The 19,262-nt window shown below is 43.7% G+C and overlaps 1 protein-coding gene across 1 annotated transcript in view; it reads right to left on the reverse strand.

Moving 5' to 3' along the window:
- Positions 1-925: 925 nt before the first annotated feature.
- The window catches only part of LOC109902146 (four and a half LIM domains protein 3), a 54,568-nt gene continuing 36,231 nt past the window's right edge, over positions 926-19,262 (reverse strand). The window contains exons 2-6 of the mRNA XM_020498256.2: positions 7,810-7,994; positions 6,590-6,764; positions 3,853-4,022; positions 3,436-3,622; positions 926-3,123 (exon numbers count right to left, since the gene is read on the reverse strand). Coding sequence (XP_020353845.1) covers positions 2,966-3,123; positions 3,436-3,622; positions 3,853-4,022; positions 6,590-6,764; positions 7,810-7,994 — 875 coding nt within the window. The 3' untranslated portion in view covers positions 926-2,965. The remainder of the gene's footprint in view (positions 3,124-3,435; positions 3,623-3,852; positions 4,023-6,589; positions 6,765-7,809; positions 7,995-19,262) is intronic.

Consider the following 19,262-nt stretch of genomic DNA (forward strand, 5'->3'; position numbering starts at 1 on the left):
GTATTAAAACCTACAACTATTACCAGGGTGACCTATCTTACAAGTATGCTTTCACTTTTCAGAATTAGAATTGTGTTGGCATGGGATTAATATTGTAAATACAGGCCCATGTGGAATTAGAACTCACACTCATTGAACAGCCAAAAGAGGATTGGCCACCCTTCAGAGCCTGGTTCCTCTCCAGGTTTCTTCCTAGGTTCTGGCCTTTCTAGGGAGTTTTTCCCCAGCCACCGTGCTTGCTACACCTGCATTGCTTGCTGTTTGGGGTTTTAGGCTGGGTTTCTGTACAGCACTTTGACATCGGCTGATGTAAGAAGTGCTTTATAAATACATTTGATTGATTGAACTATGAGCCAACTGTTTTTAATCGGACTGCGCCACCAATCAGTCATAGAGGTTTGGGATAAAAAATATCTAGTTGACATGACCACCACTGTCATCTATTTCTTGTTACAATAGATGTAGCTACGAATATAAACATGATGCTCGTAGACTACATGTTTTATTGATTCGTAAAAGCACGTGTACAAATGTTCAATTTGGTCATATGCGGAAATGGACCTTCCTTTTGTATTTTGTGTAACGTCAGTAGTTAGGTCAAGGAAGCATCGTGCAATATACGGTATAATTGGCACACTCCACTTTCCAAGACCATTGTCACCTGCTTTTATATTTATCCTTGAGGTGGTAACACCAGCTCATATAGAAGAGAGTGTATTTCATAACGAATACCTCCCTTGAGATGACTTAGAGGCGCAATTTCAATGGTAGAGTTGAACCACTAAGAGCAAAGAGAGCTAGATTTACAACTAAAAAGACCAAAATATCACTTTAGCAATGAACTGTCAAAATTAAGACCAGAAGGTGTTTCACTAAATCATCTGGTTTTCAATTAAACATTTTTATTTTTAAATGAAAATTAATGTTTGAATTAAGATTTCTTTAATAACATTTTATAAACAGGTCATACAAATGGACAATTTAACAGAATACACTTAACGGATTTGAATCAACTCTTCAATCACGCCGATGGCGTGTTTCTCCATCTTTTTTTAGAATCATAAAAAGCACATTTGCCAACTCTGACTTGCCAGCATCAAAGCTCAAAATAATGAAATAAAAGATATCTTTTTTTTGTATACCTGACAATCTCAACAGCAACAATCAATATAATTTCTAGGCAAACAAATACTATTTGAAATCTTTCAAATACCTTTAGCATTTGCCTTAGACTGCCTGAAGTGCCAATGGGTGGGGTTTGCAGTTTTGCGACTATACTATTGGTCCAATTGCACCAGGCAAACTCAATAAAGCCCAGCTAAAGTATTTGAAATTATTTAAAATAGTATTTGAACCCATGTCTGGTAATAACAAAGACATGCATACCACTTAGTTGATGAAATGCAGCTCAGCTTCTTTGGGACTAGCCCATTTATTATCAAACGACAGCGATAGTAACAGAAAGATTGAATACAAAGGCGAAAAAAGGAAATATGCTTGACGAAAAACATAGATAAGTGTCAATATGGAAAAAAGTAAACAATAGTTATTTTTTTTAAAGGCAAAGAGTGGTTTAGGTGTTGCTCCATATATAAAATGCTCGAGTTGCGTTTGTATGTTCACAAATTCTGGGAGCACGGGGAATATTTTAGCCATAGTGCAAATACATGACAACGTTTTCCTTATGTCTTAACTGACTTCATTGGTTTTCTCCAGTACACCAAGCTTTCTTTCTTTTCACGTTCTCTCAATTTCTATTTTTTTCTTCATCTCTTGGACCTATTCTTCGGTATACTGTAAAGTGTTTGACAACTGCATAAACAAACCACCGCAACATATTTTTCTCTCATTATTCTCTTCAAATAAATCATGATACGGCTACAGGTTAAGTAACAACTAAAGCATGACGGCAAATGCTGCTCTGAAACCTAATTGACACAGGAGAACAGTCGTATGTCACAAAACTGCAATTATCAGCATTGAAATCACTCAAACATATTTGACTTGCACAACATATTTACAATGTCGTAAATATCAGTGTTCTGTGGCTGCTTTACAAAAGTGTTGCATTCATAGATTAGTGGTGATGCGTTCATACAAAGAAATCTAGCAAAAAGTATGCATAGCTGTAAGCATTTCTCTTTTCTTTGGTTTGATAATACATACTATATAAAGTATGGCATTTTTTTTAAGGCACATAAACACTTTTCCACATAGTCACAACTTATTGTGGAGAATGAAAGCCTTGGAGTGGATCTCCCCTCTCCAGTCTAGATAGCAACTACATCAAAATAGTATGATTTCGGCCAATGTTCGATGGACAATTTGCACGTTGGTCAATGTTATCCTCACATTAAAATGCTATAGCCTCTAATACAGCATATTGGAGTAGTGATACTGGAATTAAATTCTTCAGTGAATTCAGAACCATGGTTTCCCCCCATACCAGTTAATTCTTTGATGGCAGATATTACATTTCTTTGGTAGATCATTCTTTTGGTTGGTAGATCATTGGCAATCCATCAAATGACACCACTAATCAGTTAATCGATCATAACGGTTCAGTTCTGTTCAAAGATAAGACTTTTTCCTCTGTTAAACCAAACATAATCTGACCTAAAAGTCACTCATACAGGCGAAGGAAAAGTAGGTCTATTTGGCAAAGAAGACAATGAAAACGTGCCTCTGCCAAGTTAGATCAACCTTAGTCTGGCTGATTTTTGTCTGTCTGTGCTTTAGTAGCCTGATGCTTAGCTCTGGTATTTGACAGCAAGCTGCAGAAAGCTCTGGGGGAGGATGAGGGATCGAGCTGTGGTCTAGTGAGCAACTTGTGTGTGTTGGCATGACCTGAGAGGCAGTCTGTGGGTCTGTGTTAACAACCTTGGCAGTGATGGGGGGGCCCTGGGGTTGACCTAGGTGGGTGTGTGTGTGTGAGGAGAGGGGCGATACGGTGTCTGTGTGTGGTCTATAGATTGCTATTGGTGTTGCAGTCGCGACACAGGATCTGGTCTCCATTGGGGAAGAAGCCCGCCCCCACCAGAGAGACCGAGCACTCTGTGCAGGTGAAGCAGGGCTGGTGCCACTGGCGCTCCTCAAACGAGATGTACTTCCCTCCGCCAAAACCTGGACAAGACAGGAAGGTGTTATTTAACAAAACAGCAAGTAGCCACTGAGGTCTCCTCCCATAAATAAACACGTGTAATCAGATTATCCGCAATGCAGTCGCCACGAGTAAAGATAACCACTGATTGAATGCCATGTTATCCATCCCTTTGAAGATTTGGTGCGCGACTGCTATGTAGGCAGTCTGGAACATGGCCAACAGTTACTCAGTAAACCTGGATCCTCAGGAGAAAAAAGACATTTCTATAGCAGCCTTTCTCAACTGTCCCCTGCTACTGGGTCATAATAGCGGTCTGTGACCTTTGACCCTACCTGTGATAGGCTTGCTGCATGCCTCACACTTCTTGGAGTATAGGCTGCCGAAGCACTTGAGGCAGTAGGGGTTGTCTTCGCGCGAGGTAAAGTGCTGCCCTGCCAGCTGCACCTTGCAGCCCGAACACACAAAGCACTCCTTGTGCCACGGCTCATCCCGATACGTCACGCCCCCTTTAGCCAGGGCCTGGAGGGAAAAGAGGGTCAAAGGTCATCATAGTTAGTCAAAGACCACAAGTCAAAATGATAGAATGGAATACACTCAAGATGTGATAAAAATGTTTCAGAATAATACAGAATGGATACCCTCTTAAGGCTTTTGCCACACAACTCCTTAACCCCTTTGGTTCCCAGAATCAGGAAATAAGGAATAAGCAGGGAATAAAGAGGGGATTTGGGGGAAGTTTTCAAATGGACCTTTTTGCAGCGGGTGCAGCGCGGGGCGAACTTGTCCTCATAGCAGGACACGCAGTAGTGTTCATCCTTGTCTGGGATGAAGGACTTGGAGCCGATGGGCTGCTCACAGCTGTGGCAGATGAAACATCCCTCGTGCCATGTGGAGCCACCATACTCCAACTTCCTCGTGCCTGGGAGTGCAGAGAAAAGAGATGAGAGAAAAATGAAGTGAGAAAGGAGGAGATATTTATTTGGTAGACAATATCGAAGTAAAAAGCTTTTTTTTTTTTACGAAATAGGTCCAAGTCAGAAGATGAATGGCAGTTGACAGCGATAATAGCAACAGAATGTCCCACTGTTGAGGAAATATTTTGTTGAAGGGAAAATTGAGTGAGAACAAAAAGAAAAAGCCCTGTCAAGAGTGCACAACATTTCACCGCTTGGCCGAATATCCCTGGCAACCGACATTGCTGTGGCTCAATCCAGACCTGGGTTCAAATACTTTTTGAAACCATGTCAAATACTTAAAGCTGTGCTTGACTGAACTTGCCTGTTGCAATGGAACCAATAGAAAAGTCCAACATTTGCAAACCACGCCCACCTGGTACACCAGGCAGGCTAAAGCAAATGCTCAAAGTATTTGAAAGATTTTAAATAGTATTTGAACCCAGGTCTTGTTCTATCAGATCTGTCTAAGTGACAGAGTGCTTCTGAGGATTCCAGGATTCCATTCAAATGGCTTAGGGGATATTCTTGAGGTGATTGAAGTTTGGTATGGAGTTCTAAGAAAAATGGCACCTAAGCTTTACCAAGTGAAGCTTGACAGTGCAAAACTACACCCTAGGCAAGAAGCCACTAGCGACAGCACAACATCAGAACAATAGGTAACACTATTTGGATAGTCCCAACTCCCAAGTACAGTATATGGTTTGTAGATGTTCAACAACAGTTCAACAAACAATCCACTAACCCTAACCCTTATTCTAAACCTAACCCTAGATGCTAAAAGATACATTGTTGATAGTATGACTATCTGTAGATCATCTACAGTACCAGTCAAATGTTTGGACACACCTACTCATTCAAGGGTTTTTCTTTAGTTTGACTATTTTCTACATTGTAGTTCCCACATATGCGGAGCACTTGTTGGCTGCTTTTCCTTCACTCACAGTCCAACTCATCCCAAACCATCGCAATTGGGCTGAGGTTGGGTGATTGTGGAGGCCAGGTCATCTGATGCAGCACTCCATCACTCTCCTTCTTGGTCAAATTGCCCTTACACAACTTCGAGGTGTGTTGGGTCATTGTCCTGTTGAAAAACTAATTATAGCCCCACTAAGCGCAAACCAGATGGGATGGCGTATCGCTGCAGAATGCTGTGGTAGGCATGCTGGTTCAGTGTGCCTTGAATTCTAGTAAAGCACCATCACACCTCCTCCCCCATGCGAGAACAGTCTATGACTAGGGTGTCTTACCAGAGGCTGCTGCCGATACAGTGTATAACCCGCCAGCTGTATGTTATTCAAATCGCCGAATACAAATGTTGACTTTACCGTGAAATGCTTACTTACAAGCCCTTAACCAACAGTGCAGTTCAAGAAGAGGTCGACGTTCAGCCCCGACTCGGTGAAACATATGATTTTACAGTTTAATGTCCCGTTGGTAGGATATACGTGCTTTTAGTTCGTCCACTTTATTATCCAGCGATTGTACGCCAATTGTAACAATGGCAAAGGCAGATTAGCCACACGTTGCCAGATCTTCACAAGGCACCCCGATCTCCTTCTGCCCTTCCTCTGCCTCTTTCTCCTGCGAATGACGGGGGATGAGGGCCTGTTGGAGTGTCTGGAGTAAATCCCTCTCGTCTAACTCATTAAAGAAAAAGTATTTATCCAAATAAAGTGTGACGGAATAATATGACACTATACCCAATCTGGTTGTCACTAAAACATGTCATTATTTTACAGGCTCAGATGATATCTGTATCTTTACAGTTCGCTATCTGACATCCCTTACTGACACCATCCAACACCATCAACGCACACTGAATACAGTGAAGGGAATTTGTCTAAACTTAAAGAAGTATCCACAAAAAAAGAAGAAGAAAAAAAAGAAGGTACACCACCTCCACACTCTTCCTGGAATCATTTGCTGTTTTGGCTGATACAGTGGTGCCGAAATAGTTTACGGGCTTATCTCGTTATCATCAGACACTTGGCCACTCTCCAAGGCATGGGGATTTGGCTCAGAGACAGCAAGTAAGGCAAACTGGCAATTACCCTGTCACGTTCTGCCCCGGCCGCGCTGACTCGCTAACTCCTTCTTCTCAATTGCTCTTTTGTCTCTCTGACATTCTCGCTTCCTCTGAATCTCTTTCTCTGGCTAGGTGCAAATGTTTTGTTGTCAAAGGTATTTCTCGAGATCTCAAGCTTTACGACAAAGCCTCTTTATGCTTTTCATGTTCACTATCCTATATCTTCAGACCATCTTAAACACTCAGCTGCACAAATGATGAACAGTGCCAGGGTGACGCAAGGACAAACCATTTCCAAGGACGTGGGGGAGATCATGATTACAGTCTTGTGTCACGTAGTGTACAGTATGTGTAGCATATGTTAAATATATATGCTAGAAGTGAGTTTGTCAGTGGAGGCTGGTGTCACTAAATCGGAGGATGGGCTCGTTGTAATGGCTGGAAAAGATTGGAAAAGTTCCATTCATTTAATTTCACCCATTCATTACCACCCCCCCACAGTACCTGGCATGACGGTCTTGTCGCAGGCCACACACTTGGATGAGAACTCATTGCAGTAGCAGTCGTTGCACAGCAGGGCCTCGTCCTGGCTAGTGAAGGGCTCGTCCGCCAGCGAGCGGTCACAGCGGAAACAACGGAAACAGTGCTCGTGGTAGTGCCGGTCCTCGTAGAACAGCTCCTGGAGACACAAGGGCAACAGTAGAGATCAGAATCAGAGATCAGAGCTACCATCCACTACCGTTGTGCCATTGGGCAAGCCGCTTAACTCCGAAACTGCTCCAGGGGCGCTGCACTGTTGCTGATCTTGTGCTTTTTTGTCGTGTTTGGAGCAGGTCAAAATACCGGTTACATTTGCAAGATTAGTACTTTATGCTCATTCTATTCTTCCATCCAAGACAATTTACAGACACAAATTCCTAGGACTTCCTGGAAAGGAGTGCAGTGTAGGCTACACAATGTAACGGAACATGTGATGTAGAAGTGATTGGCTACACATGTACATTGGATAGAATTGCATTGGTGACCCGTTTTCAAATGACCAGTGAACTACTGTGACCACCATGGTCAAGTACTGTAAATTATCTAAAAATAGTGCATTATACATCTAATTTAATGTGTTTTGGATCTGTAATGACAATAACTCTGGTGACTCCCAGGTCATCCTGACACTGCAAGTACCAGGAAAACTCAAGCTAACAATGGGGTTTCTGGTTATGAACAGAGGGAATAGTCTAGCTGGGGCGGCAGGTCGAATCCCCGAGCTGAGAGGCAGAGAGGCAGCTGAGAGAGAGAGGGGCAGCTGAGAGAGCGAGAAAGAACACACCCACCCTCATCGCTTATCTCATCCACTCCCTCTTGTTACTATCGCAAATAATCAGCGTCATGCGTTTGTTTTCCATTAAGGAAATATTAAAACTGCTTTCATTGTGGAGAACAAGAAGACATTTTCCTCAAAGCATTTCATGGTCTGACATGGCATGGCTGGCTAGTTGAGCTTGGTTGGAAACCATCTGTAATGGCATGTTTGCCTACACCTTGCACTTCCACATTCACACCATGAGAGACAACTGCCTCATTTAGCATACAGAATGCATAATTAACAAGAACTACTAACTACCACTCATTACCGTGTAACAACAGTTTGCGGTGTTGAAATGACTCAACAAGTATTGCATGCCCTCATGAACATGACCCACTAGTGGATCCAAAATCAAAAGTCTTACCCTGGCATCATGGCCGATTAGCTCCTTGCACTCGTCGCAGGTGTTGGCGAACAGGCTGTCGTAACAGGGGATGCAGTAGGGGTTGTCCCCCTCTCCCCCATCTGCCTGGATGTACTTGCGTCCGTATAGGGACTCCTTGCAGTTGTCGCAGTCGAACCGGTCGCTCATTGTGACTTCTTCCATCCCTGCAACAGAAAAAGAGTGTTGGCATGAACATGAGCCTTTAAAATGAACCCTTTGTGCTAGGGAAGGCGAGCGGCAAGGAGGCAGAGAGAGGGTGACACACAGGGTGGAGGGGGAGATGAGATGAACTCTGGTTAGGAGAGACATCAGTGCCCATCAGTGAACTTCCAATGTTAACACCTGTAGTGTTTTGGTCTGTTAAATTTGTCATTTGCAAGCATTTTCACTGTTCACTTTCTACTGTTCACCTTTAACTGAAGTTGAACTAAAACTTAACACTCAATGGAGAGAGAGACAGGGAGAGTGAAAGAGGAGAAAGAGAGGGAACAGGAGATGACTTGGCATTCATGAGGGGTAGTTCAAAACAGCTATTAACTTTTATTGCTGAGTGATGAAAGCGAGATGCACACGCAGACGAGAGAGAGAGAGAGATGCACAGAGCTATCACTCTGGGCTTTGCTTGCACGCCTCCGTAACACTATCAACCCCTCTGAATCTACTGTCTCCGAGATGAAAGGAATGAAACGGTAAATGCAAATATTTGAGGTAAATATTTATGTTGGGAAGAGATGGAGATCTGTGTGGACCACCAACCGAGACAGCGGTGAAGACTACCCTCATGTCAAACTCATGACAGTCGACTTGTGAAAACACAAAATCGAGGATAGGCCTACACACACATATACATATATATACACACAAAAGTATGTGGACACACTTTCAAATTAGTGTATAGGGTTTTCACACCCATTGCTGGCAGGTGTATAAAAATCAAGCACACAGACATGCAATCTCCAGAAACAAACATTGCCAATGGAATGGCCTTACTGGGCCTTCCGAGTGGCGCAGCGGTCTAAAGCCCTACAGACCCGGGTTCGATCCCAGACAGTGTCACAACCGCCCATGACCAGGAGCCCCATAGGGCGGTGCACAATTGGCCCAGCGTCGCCCGGGTTAGGCCGGGGGTCCTTTACTTGGCTCATTGCATTCTAGCGACTCATGGCAGGCCGGGCTGACTTCGGTCGTAGTTGAACGGTGTTTCCGCCAACACAATGGAGCGGCTGGCTTCCGGGTTAAGTGGGCGTGTGTTAAGAAGCATGGTTTGACGAGTCATGTTTCGGACGATGCGTGACTTGACCTTCGCCTCTCCCGAGACCATTGGGGAGTTGTAGCGATGAGACAAGATCGTAATTGGATATCACGAAATTGGGGAGAAAAAGGGCGTAAAAAAATTAAATGGCCCATACTGAAGAGCTCAGTGACTTTCAATGTGGCACCAATGTAGGATGCCACCTTTTCAACAAGTCAGTTCGTATAATGTCTGCCCTGCTAGAGCTGCCCTGGTCAAATGTAAGTGCTGTTATTGTGCAGTGGAAACGCATTCTCTGGAGTAATAAATCACGCTTCACCAGCTGTCAGTTTGACGGACTAATCTGGGTTTGGTGGATGCCAGGAGAACGCTACCTACCCCATGCATACTGCCAACTGTAAAGTTTGGTGGATGAGGAATAATGGTCTGGGGCTATTTTTCATGGTTCGGACTAGGCCCCTTAGTTCTAGTGAAGGGAAATATTAACGCAACAGCATACAATGACATTCTAGACAATTCTGTGCTTCAAACTTCCAAGACGGCGCTGGAGAAGATGGCTGATGTTTTACGTGCTCCTAACAGATTGTGTGTTTATGTTAGTTTTTTTGCGTTGTTTGTAACTTATTTTGTACATAATGTTGCTGCTACCATCTCTTATGACCGAAAATAGCTTCTGGACAACCAGAGGGGAATTCTTTTTTTTAAATAAAAACTCTAGACCACCTTTACTCCAGACACAGAGACAAGAACAAATTTGCAAATCAGACCATAATTCTATCCTCCGGATTCCTGTTTACAAGCTAAAATTAAAACAGGAAGCACCAGTGACTTGGTCAATAAAAAAAGTGGTCAGATAAAGCAGATGCTAAGCTACAGGACTGTTTTGTTAGCACAGACTGAAATATGTTCTGGGATTCTTCTTAAGACATTGAGGAATACATCACATCAGGTCATTGGCTTCATCAATAAGTGCATCGATGATGTCATCCCCACAGTGAATGTACGTACATATCCAAACCAGAAGCCATGGATTATAGGCAACATCCACACTGAGCTAAAGGCTAGACCTGCCGCTTACAAGGAGCGGGACTCCAACCCGGAAGCTTATACTTCATCCCGCTATGCCCTCCGACAAACATCAAACAGACAAAGTGTCAATACAGGACTAAGATCAAATCGTACTACACCAGCTCTGACGCTCATCGGATGTGGCAGGGCTTGCAAACCATTATCTTTGTCATCAACATTGTTGCATGTGCTGCATTAACCATTCAGACTGAACGAAGGTGTCTCGTGGGCAAGCAACAACAAATGCGCTCCTTGAGTGACAGGGGATGGGACTAGGTCTGTGTGGAAAGCGAGAGAGCGAGAGCGAGATGACTCATGTAGAAGAGTAAACTATACAAATGGACGTATCACACTTAAAAACCCAAACATTCAAATACTGTTATAGAAGGTAAAGTAAGAACCAAAACTGGTCCGTGCATCAATACCGGTATATAGTAAAATACGGTATACCGCCCAGCCCTAGGTCAGAGACCTGGCCGTGTGGTGCCAGGACAACAACCTCTCCCTCAACATGATCAAGACAAAGGAAATGGATTGTGGACTACAGGAAAAGGAGGACCGAGCACGCCCCATTCTCATCGACGGGGCTGTAGTGGAGCAGGTTGAGAGCTTCCACATCACCAACAAACTAACATGGTCCAAGCACAACAAGACAGTCGTGAAGAGGGCACAACAAAACCAATTTCCCCTCAGGAGACTGAAAAGACTTGGCATGGGTCCTCATATCCTCAAAAGGTTCTACAGCTGCGCCATCGAGAGCATGGTTGCATCACTGCCTGGTATGGCAACTGCTCGGCCTCCGACCACAAGGCACTACAGATGGTGGTGTGTACGGCCCAGTACATCACTGGGGCCAAGCTTCCTGCCATCCAGGACCTCTATACCAGGCGGTGTCAGAGGAACACCCTAAAGATTGTCAAAGATGTCAGCCACCCGTGTCATAGACTGTTCTCTCTGCTACCACATGGCAAGCTGTACCGAAGTGCCAAGTCTCGGTCCAAGAGGCTTATAAACAGCTTCTACCCCCAAGCAATAAAAGACTCCTGAACATTTAATCAAATGGCTACCCAGACTATTTGCATTGCCCCCCCCCCCTCTCTTTTACCGCTGCTACTCTCCATTATTATAAATGCATAAATCGCTTTAATAACTACCTATATACACACATATTACCTCAACTAACCCCGCATATCGATTCTGTACCGGAACCCACTGTATATAGTCTCACTATTGTTATTTTACTGCTGCTCTTTAACTACTTGTTACTTTTATTTCTTATTCATATTTTAAAACTGCGTTGTTGGTTAGGGGCTTGTAAGTAAGCATTTCACTGTGCAGTAAGGTAACCGGTTGAATTCGGCGCATGTGACTAATAAAATTTCATTTGATCCTAATAGGAGCAAAGGGCCAGAACAACTCCATATTAATCCCCATGATTTTGGAATGAGATGTTCGACCAGCAGGTGTCCACACACTTTTGGTCATGTAGTGTATATTCACTAACATATACTGTAATGTTATATTTATACATAGTTTTTAAAGGAACATCAGTTTGATGACATACTATATCTTAGCTGAAGTACACAAAGTGCACAATAATATTGTTTGCGCATTATGGTAATGGTATCTGGTTGCCAAAACATTAGTGTCGCTGAAGGAAAGCCCTGTGATAAGTGTTAACCACCCAGAAATAATGAAATCAAGACTTGAGAGGTCTAGTGCTGCCTGTGTTAATATTCACCACACACACAGTGCAATCACCACAACACATAATACTGGATCAAAGACCACAGACCTAAACTATCATGTTTCAGCTCTCGGTGAGGGGCAATTCCACTGTTCAAGTAAATGTGTTTTTATTACATTTTTGGAAATTATTAGAAGTAGTCCTTGTGCATAGCGTTGTAAGGTTTGTTTAACTTTGCAATCATTGGTTTTTGCTTGACGTAGATTTTATTTGTCATTTATTTGTATGAGTCTGTCATTCATGTGGAATTGCTTCAAATGAGTCAGGTGATGGAGTAAAGACAAAAATGTCCTCACCTGCTCCTAATGTTCATAAATAACCCAATGATGTGTTCTCTGAAATTACACCACTTTACCCATTTTGGCGAGGCACTTTCAACCCCCTCTCTTCCCCCTTCAATAAGCAGAACCATAAATTAGGCAGCGTTACTGTTAGGGAGCCCTGCGGTCTCTGGTTCACGTCACTAGCCTACCACAGCTCTACAACTAATGAGGCAACTGATACATATCCCCCGAGGACCTGAGAGACTCAACCATTATTCACTTCATAGTCATGAAACTGGGGGGGGGGGGGGGCTGGCGTCACTGACAACCACCTTGGTTAAACAGAACATGGATGATTGGATGGAATTTGAGCTTGCAACCCCACGTTTCAATACCTAGAACTTTCTTTAGTGAGCCAAAGTAAAATGTTAGCTAGCTTCATGCCAATGACTTGTCTATACATGACACAAGGCTAAGGTGTAGGCTGCACCATCAAACCAAAGCATATCATGATGCACCAGGTACAGTGCCTTGCGAAAGTATTCGGTCCCCTTGAACTTTGCGACCTTTTGCCACATTTCAGGCTTCAAACATAAAGATATAAAACAATTTTTTTGTGAAGAATCAACAACAAGTGGGACACAATCATGAAGTGGAAGGACATTTATTGGATATTTCAAACTTTTTTAACAAATCAAAAACTGAAGAATTGGGCGTGCAAAATTATTCAGCCCCCTTAAGTTAATACTTTGTAGTGCCACCTTTTGCTGCGATTACAGCTGTAAGTCGCTTGGGGTATGTCTCTATCAGTTTTGCACATCGAGAGACTGACATTTTTTCCCATACTCCTTGCAAAACAGCTCGAGCTCAGTGAGGTTGGATGGAGAGCATTTGTGAACAGCAGTTTTCAGTACTTTCCACAGATTCTCGATTGGATTCAGGTCTGGACTTTGACTTGGCCATTCTAATATGGATATGTTTATTTTTGAACCATTCCATTGTAGATTTTGCTTTATGTTTTGGATCATTGTCTTGTTGGAAAACAAATCTCCGTCCCAGTCCCAGGTCTTTTGCAGACTCCATCAGGTTCTTCCAGAATGGTCCTGTATTTGGCTCCATCCATCTTCCCATCAATTTTAACCATCTTCCCAGTCCCTGCTGAAGAAAAGCAGGCCCAAAGCATGATGCTGCCACCACCATGTTTAACAGTGGGGATGGTAGGTTCAGGGTGATGAGCTGTGTTGCTTTTACGCCAAACATAACGTTTTGCATTGTTGCCAAAAAGTTCAATTTTGGTTTCATCTGACCAGAGCACCTTCTTCCACATGTTTGGTGTGTCTCCCAGGTGGCTTGTGGCAAACTTTAAACGACACTTTTAATGGATATCTTTAAGAAATGGCTTTCTTCTTGCCACTCTTCCATAATGGCCAGATTTGTGCAATATACGACTGATTGTTGTCCTATGGACAGAGTCTCCCACCTCAGCTGTAGATCTCTGCAGTTCATCCAGAGTGATCATGGGCCTCTTGGCTGCATCTCTGATCAGTCTTCTCCTTGTATGAGCTGAAAGTTTAGAGGGACGGCCAGGTCTTGGTAGATTTGCAGTGGTCTGATACTCCTTCCATTTCAATATTATCGCTTGCACAGTGCTCCTTGGGATGTTTAAAGCTTGGGAAATCTTTTTGTATCCAAATCCGGCTTTAAACTTCTTCACAACAATATCTCGGACCTGCCTGGTGTGTTCCTTGTTCTTCATGATGCTCTCTGCGCTTTTAACGGACCTCTAAGACTATCACAGTGCAGGTGCATTTATATGGAGCCTTGATTACACACAGGTGGATTGTATTTATCATCATTAGTCATTTAGGTCAACATTGGATCATTCAGAGATCCTCACTGAACTTCTGGAGAGAGTTTGCTGCACTGAAAGTAAAGGGGCTGAATAATTTTGCACGCCCAATTTTTCAGTTTTTGTTTTGTTAAAAAAGTTTGAAATATCCAATAAATGTCATTCCACTTCATGATTGTGTCCCACTTGTTGTTGATTCTTCACAAAAAAATACAGTTTTATATCTTTGTTTGAAGCCTGAAATGTGGCAAAAGGTCGCAAAGTTCAAGGGGGCCGAATACTTTCGCAAGGCACTGTATGTGCTAGCCTTGCTTTCCAAACAGGTGAACGAGACCAGGCATGTGCACACTCATGCGGTACGGAAAGTAAAAGGATAGCCTGTGTTCTGACATCATCCTTCATCTAAAAAAATAAAAAAATGGAGGATCTGTTTATTGCCCTTTCCCAGTTCATTTGTATCAGTAGCTTGCAAACAAGTCGTTCAAAGTATGGCCAGAAAGCACTTAGGTTTGATGTAAGCACTACTTCTGTGAAGGCTGGACCAATATTGCACTGGAGATGTCTAAACAACCAAGGGTACAAGCTTTCGGAGCCTGGCATGGATCATCCAAGGCATTCTGGAGCCCACTTCTTTCCCCCTTGCGTGGACCATCCAGGCAGCTTTGACCCAACATCCAAATTAAACATCCCCTTTTCAGGACCCGGTCTTTCAAAGATATTTGGAGTTTTACGAATTAACTTCACAGATCTTCATTGTAAAGGGTTTAAACACTGTTTCCCATGCTTGTTCAATGAACCATACACAATTAATGAACATGCACCTGTGGAACGGTCATTAAGACACTAACAGCGTTTTGAAAACTTTGTGTCCTAAAGAGGCCTTTCTACTGAACCTGAAAAACACCAAAAGAAAGATGCCCAGGGTCTCTGTTTATCTGCGTGAACGTGACTTAGGTATGCTGCACGGAGGCATGAGGACAGCAGATGTGGCCAGGGCAATAAATTACAATGTCCGTACTCTGAGACGCCTAAGACCGTGCTACATCGAGACGGGACGGACAGCTGATTGTCCTGGCACATCACACCTGTGGGACAGGTACAGGATGGCAACAACTGCCCGAGTTACACCAGGGTCGCACAGTCCCTCCATTAGTGCTCAGACTGTCCGCAATAGGCTGAGAGAGGCTGGATTGAGGGCTTGTAGGCCTGTTGTAAGGCAGGTCCTCACCAGACAGACACCACTTGCAACAACATCGCCTATGTCACAAACCCACCATCGCTAGACCAGATAGGACTGGCAAAAAGTGCTCTTCACTGACGAGTTGCGGTTTTATCTTACCAGGGGTGATGGTCGGATTTGCGTTCACCGTCGAAGGAATGAGCGTTACACCGAGGCCTGTACTCTGGAGTGGGATCAATTTGGAGGTGGAGGGTCCGTCATGGTCTGGGGCGGTGTGTCACAGCATCATCGGACTGAGCTTGTTGTCATTGCAGGCAATCTCAACGTTGTGCGTTACAGGGAAGACATCCTCCTCCCTGATGTGGTACCATTCCTGCAGGCTCATCCTGACATGACCGTCCAGCATGACAATTAGAGGTCGACCGATTATGATTTTTCAACGCCGATACAGATTAAAATCGTCCAATTTGTATTTATTTGTAATTATGACAAATACAACAATACTGAATGAATACTTATTTTAACTTAATATAATACATCAATAAAATCAATTTAGTCTCAAGTAAATAATGAAACATGTTCAATTTGGTTTAAATAATGTAAAAACAAAGTGTTGGGGAAGAAAGTAAAAGTGCAATATGTGCCATGTAAGAAAGCTAACGTTTCGGTTCCTTGCTCAGAAGATGAGAACATATGCTGGTGGTTCCTTTTAACATGAGTCTTCAATATTCCCAGGTAAGAAGTTTTAGGTTGTAGTTATTATATGACTATTTCACTCTATACCATTTGATTTTCATTAACTTTTGACTATTGGATGTTCTTATAGGCACTTTAGTATTGCCAGTGTAACAGTATAGCTTAGGTCCCTCTCCTCGCTCCTCCCTGGGCTCGAACCAGCAACACAACGACAAAAGCCACCATCGAAGCAGCGTTACCCATGCAGAGCAAGGGGAACAACTACTAGAAGGCACAGAGTGAGTGACGTTTGAAACGCTATTAGCACGCACTAACTAGCTAGCCATTTCACTTTGGTTACACCAGCCTCATCTCAGGAGTTGATAGGCTTGAAGTCATAAACAGCGCAATGCTTGACGAACAACGAAGAGCTGCTGGCAAAATGCACAAAAGTGCTGTTTGAATGAATGTTTACTCGCCTGCTTCTGCCTACCACCGCTCAGTCAGATACTTAGATACATATAATCTGATTGAGCATACAAGTAACGCAGGACACACTAGATAATATCTAGTAATATCATCAGCCATGTGTAGTTAACTAGTGATTATGATTGATTGTTTTTTTAAGAAGACAAATGTAATCCTAGCTAGCAACTTACCTTGGCTTACTGCATCCTTGTGGAGTGCAACGAGAGAGAGGCAGGTCGCTATTGAGTTGGACTACTGTAAGATTGAATCCCCCGAGCAGACAAGGTGAAAATCTGTCGTTCTGCCCCTGAAGAAGGCAGTTAACCCACCTTTCCTAGGCCGTTATTGAAAATAAGAATGTGTTCTTAACTGACTTGTATTTAACTGGGCAAGGTATAACAAAAAAATATATATTAAAAAAATAATAAAATATATACACTGCTCCAAAAAATAAAGGGAACACTAAAATAACACATCCTAGATCTGAATGAATGAAATATTCTTAAATACTTTTTCTTTACATAGTTGAATGTGCTGACAACAAAATCACACAGAAATTATCAATGGAAATCAAATTGATCAACCCATGGAGGTCTGGATTTGGAGTCACACTCAAAATTAATGTGGAAAACCACACTACAGGCTGATCCAACTTTGATGTAATGTCCGAAAACAAGCCAAAATTAGGCTCAGTAGTGTGTGTGGCCTCCACGTGCCTGTATGACCTCCCTACAACACCTGGGCATGCTCCTGATGAGGTGGCGGATGGTCTCCTGAGGGATCTCCTCCCAGACCTGGACTAAAGCATCCGCCAACTCCTAGACAGTCTGTGGTGCAACGTGGTGTTGGTGGATGGAGCAAGACATGATGTCCCAGATGTGCTCAATTGGATTCAGGTCTGGGGAACGGGCGGGCCAGTCCATAGCATCAATGCCTTCCTCTAGCAGGAACTGCTGACACACTCCAGCCACATGACGTCTAGCATTGTCTTGCATTAGGAGGAACCCAGGGCCAACCACACCAGCATATGGTCTCACAAGGGGTCTGAGGATCTCATCTCGGTACCTAATGGCAGTCAGGCTACCTCTGGCGAGCACATGGAGGGCTGTGCGGCCCCCCAAAGAAATGCCACCCCACACCATGACTGACCCACCGCCAAAACGTTCATGCTGGAGGATGTTGCAGGCAGCAGAACGTTCTTCACAGCGTCTCCAGACTCTGTCATGTCTGTCACATGTGCTCAGTGTGAACCTGCTTTCATCTGTGAAGAGCACAGGGCGCCAGTGGCGAATTTGCCAATCTTGGTGTTCTCTGGCAAATGCAAAACGTCCTGCACGGTGTTGGGCTGTAAGCACAACCCCCACCTGTGGATGTCGGGCCCTCATACCACCCTCATGGAGTCTGTTTCTGACCGTTTGAGCAGACACATGCACATTTGTGGCCTGCTGGAGGTCATTTTGCAGTGCTCTGGCAGTGCTCCTCCTGCTCCTCCTTGCACAAAGGTGGAGGTAGCGGTCCTGCTGCTGGGTTGTTGCCCTCCTACGGCCTCCTCCACGTCTCCTGATGTACTGGCCTGTCTCCTGGTAGCGCCTCCATGCTCTAGACACTACGCTGACAGACACAGCAAACCTTCTTGCCACAGCTCGCATTGTTGTGCCATCCTGGATGAGCTGCACTACCTGAGCCACTTGTGTGAGTTTTAGCATGAGACGGAGTCTACCACTAGAGTGAAAGCACCGCCAGCATTCAAAAGTGACCAAAACATCAGCCAGGAAGCATAGGAACTGAGAAGTGGTCTGTGGTCACCACCTGCAGAACCACTCCTTTATTGGGGGTGTCTTGCTAATTGTCTATAATTTCCACCTGTTGTCTATTCCATTTGCACAACAGCATGTGAAATGTATTGTCAATCAGTGTTGCTTCCTAAGTGGACAGTTTGATTTCACAGAAGTGTGATTGACTTGGAGTTACATTGTGTTGTTTAAGTGTTCCCTTTATTTTTTTTGAGCAATATATATATATAAAACATATTTTTTTTAAATCTGATTTTTATGAAAACTTGAAATCGTCCCTAATTAAATCAGCCATTCCGATTAATCGGTCGACCTCTAATGCCAATGCCACCAATCATACAGCTTCTTCTGTGCGTGATGTCCTGCAAGACAGGAATGTCAGTGTTTTTTGCCACGTCCAGCGAAGAGCACAGATCTCAATCCCATTGACCATGTCTGGGACCTGTTGGATCGGGGGGTGAGGGCTAGGGCGATTCCCCCCAGAAATGTACGGGAACTTGCAGGTGCCTTGGTGGAAGAGTGGGCTAACATCTCACAGCAAAAACTGGAACATCTAGTACAGTCCATGAGGAGATGCACAGCAGTACTTAATACAGCTGGTGGCCACACCAGATACTTAATGTTACTTTTGATTTTGACCCCCCCCCCTTTGTTCAGGGACACATTATTCAATTTGTTAGTTACATGTCTGTGGAACTTGTTAGGTTTATGTCTCAGTTATGTTCATAAATATTTACATGTTAAGTTTGCTGAAAATAAAGTTGACAGTGAGAGGACGTTTCTTTTTTTGCAGAGTTTACAAGTATTTATGGCCCCTGGGGAGACGACGGCTTGAGCTACAATAACCCGCCTGCCAGCAATCAGTTAAGATTAGGAAGCAGCCAGTGGCTCCAAAGGACTCCAAACTAAGGATGGGAACTTTACACTCGTCGACATTCCTAAGCCCGATACATAAATACATATTAGGGTAGGACAGAACGGGTTGTTTGGTCTTCACATCTTGTAGTATTGAAATGCAAGAGTAACAATCCGTGAGGGGCGAGCGGACAGCCCTGATGGGTAAATTAACTCCGGATGCCACAGGGCTCTCACAGCGAGAGAGCATGACGTCAGTGTACGACCCTGGGGCTCCACAAG

This window comes from Oncorhynchus kisutch, linkage group LG13 (assembly GCF_002021735.2).
Source record: "Oncorhynchus kisutch isolate 150728-3 linkage group LG13, Okis_V2, whole genome shotgun sequence".
NCBI classification, from domain to species: domain Eukaryota; kingdom Metazoa; phylum Chordata; class Actinopteri; order Salmoniformes; family Salmonidae; genus Oncorhynchus; species Oncorhynchus kisutch.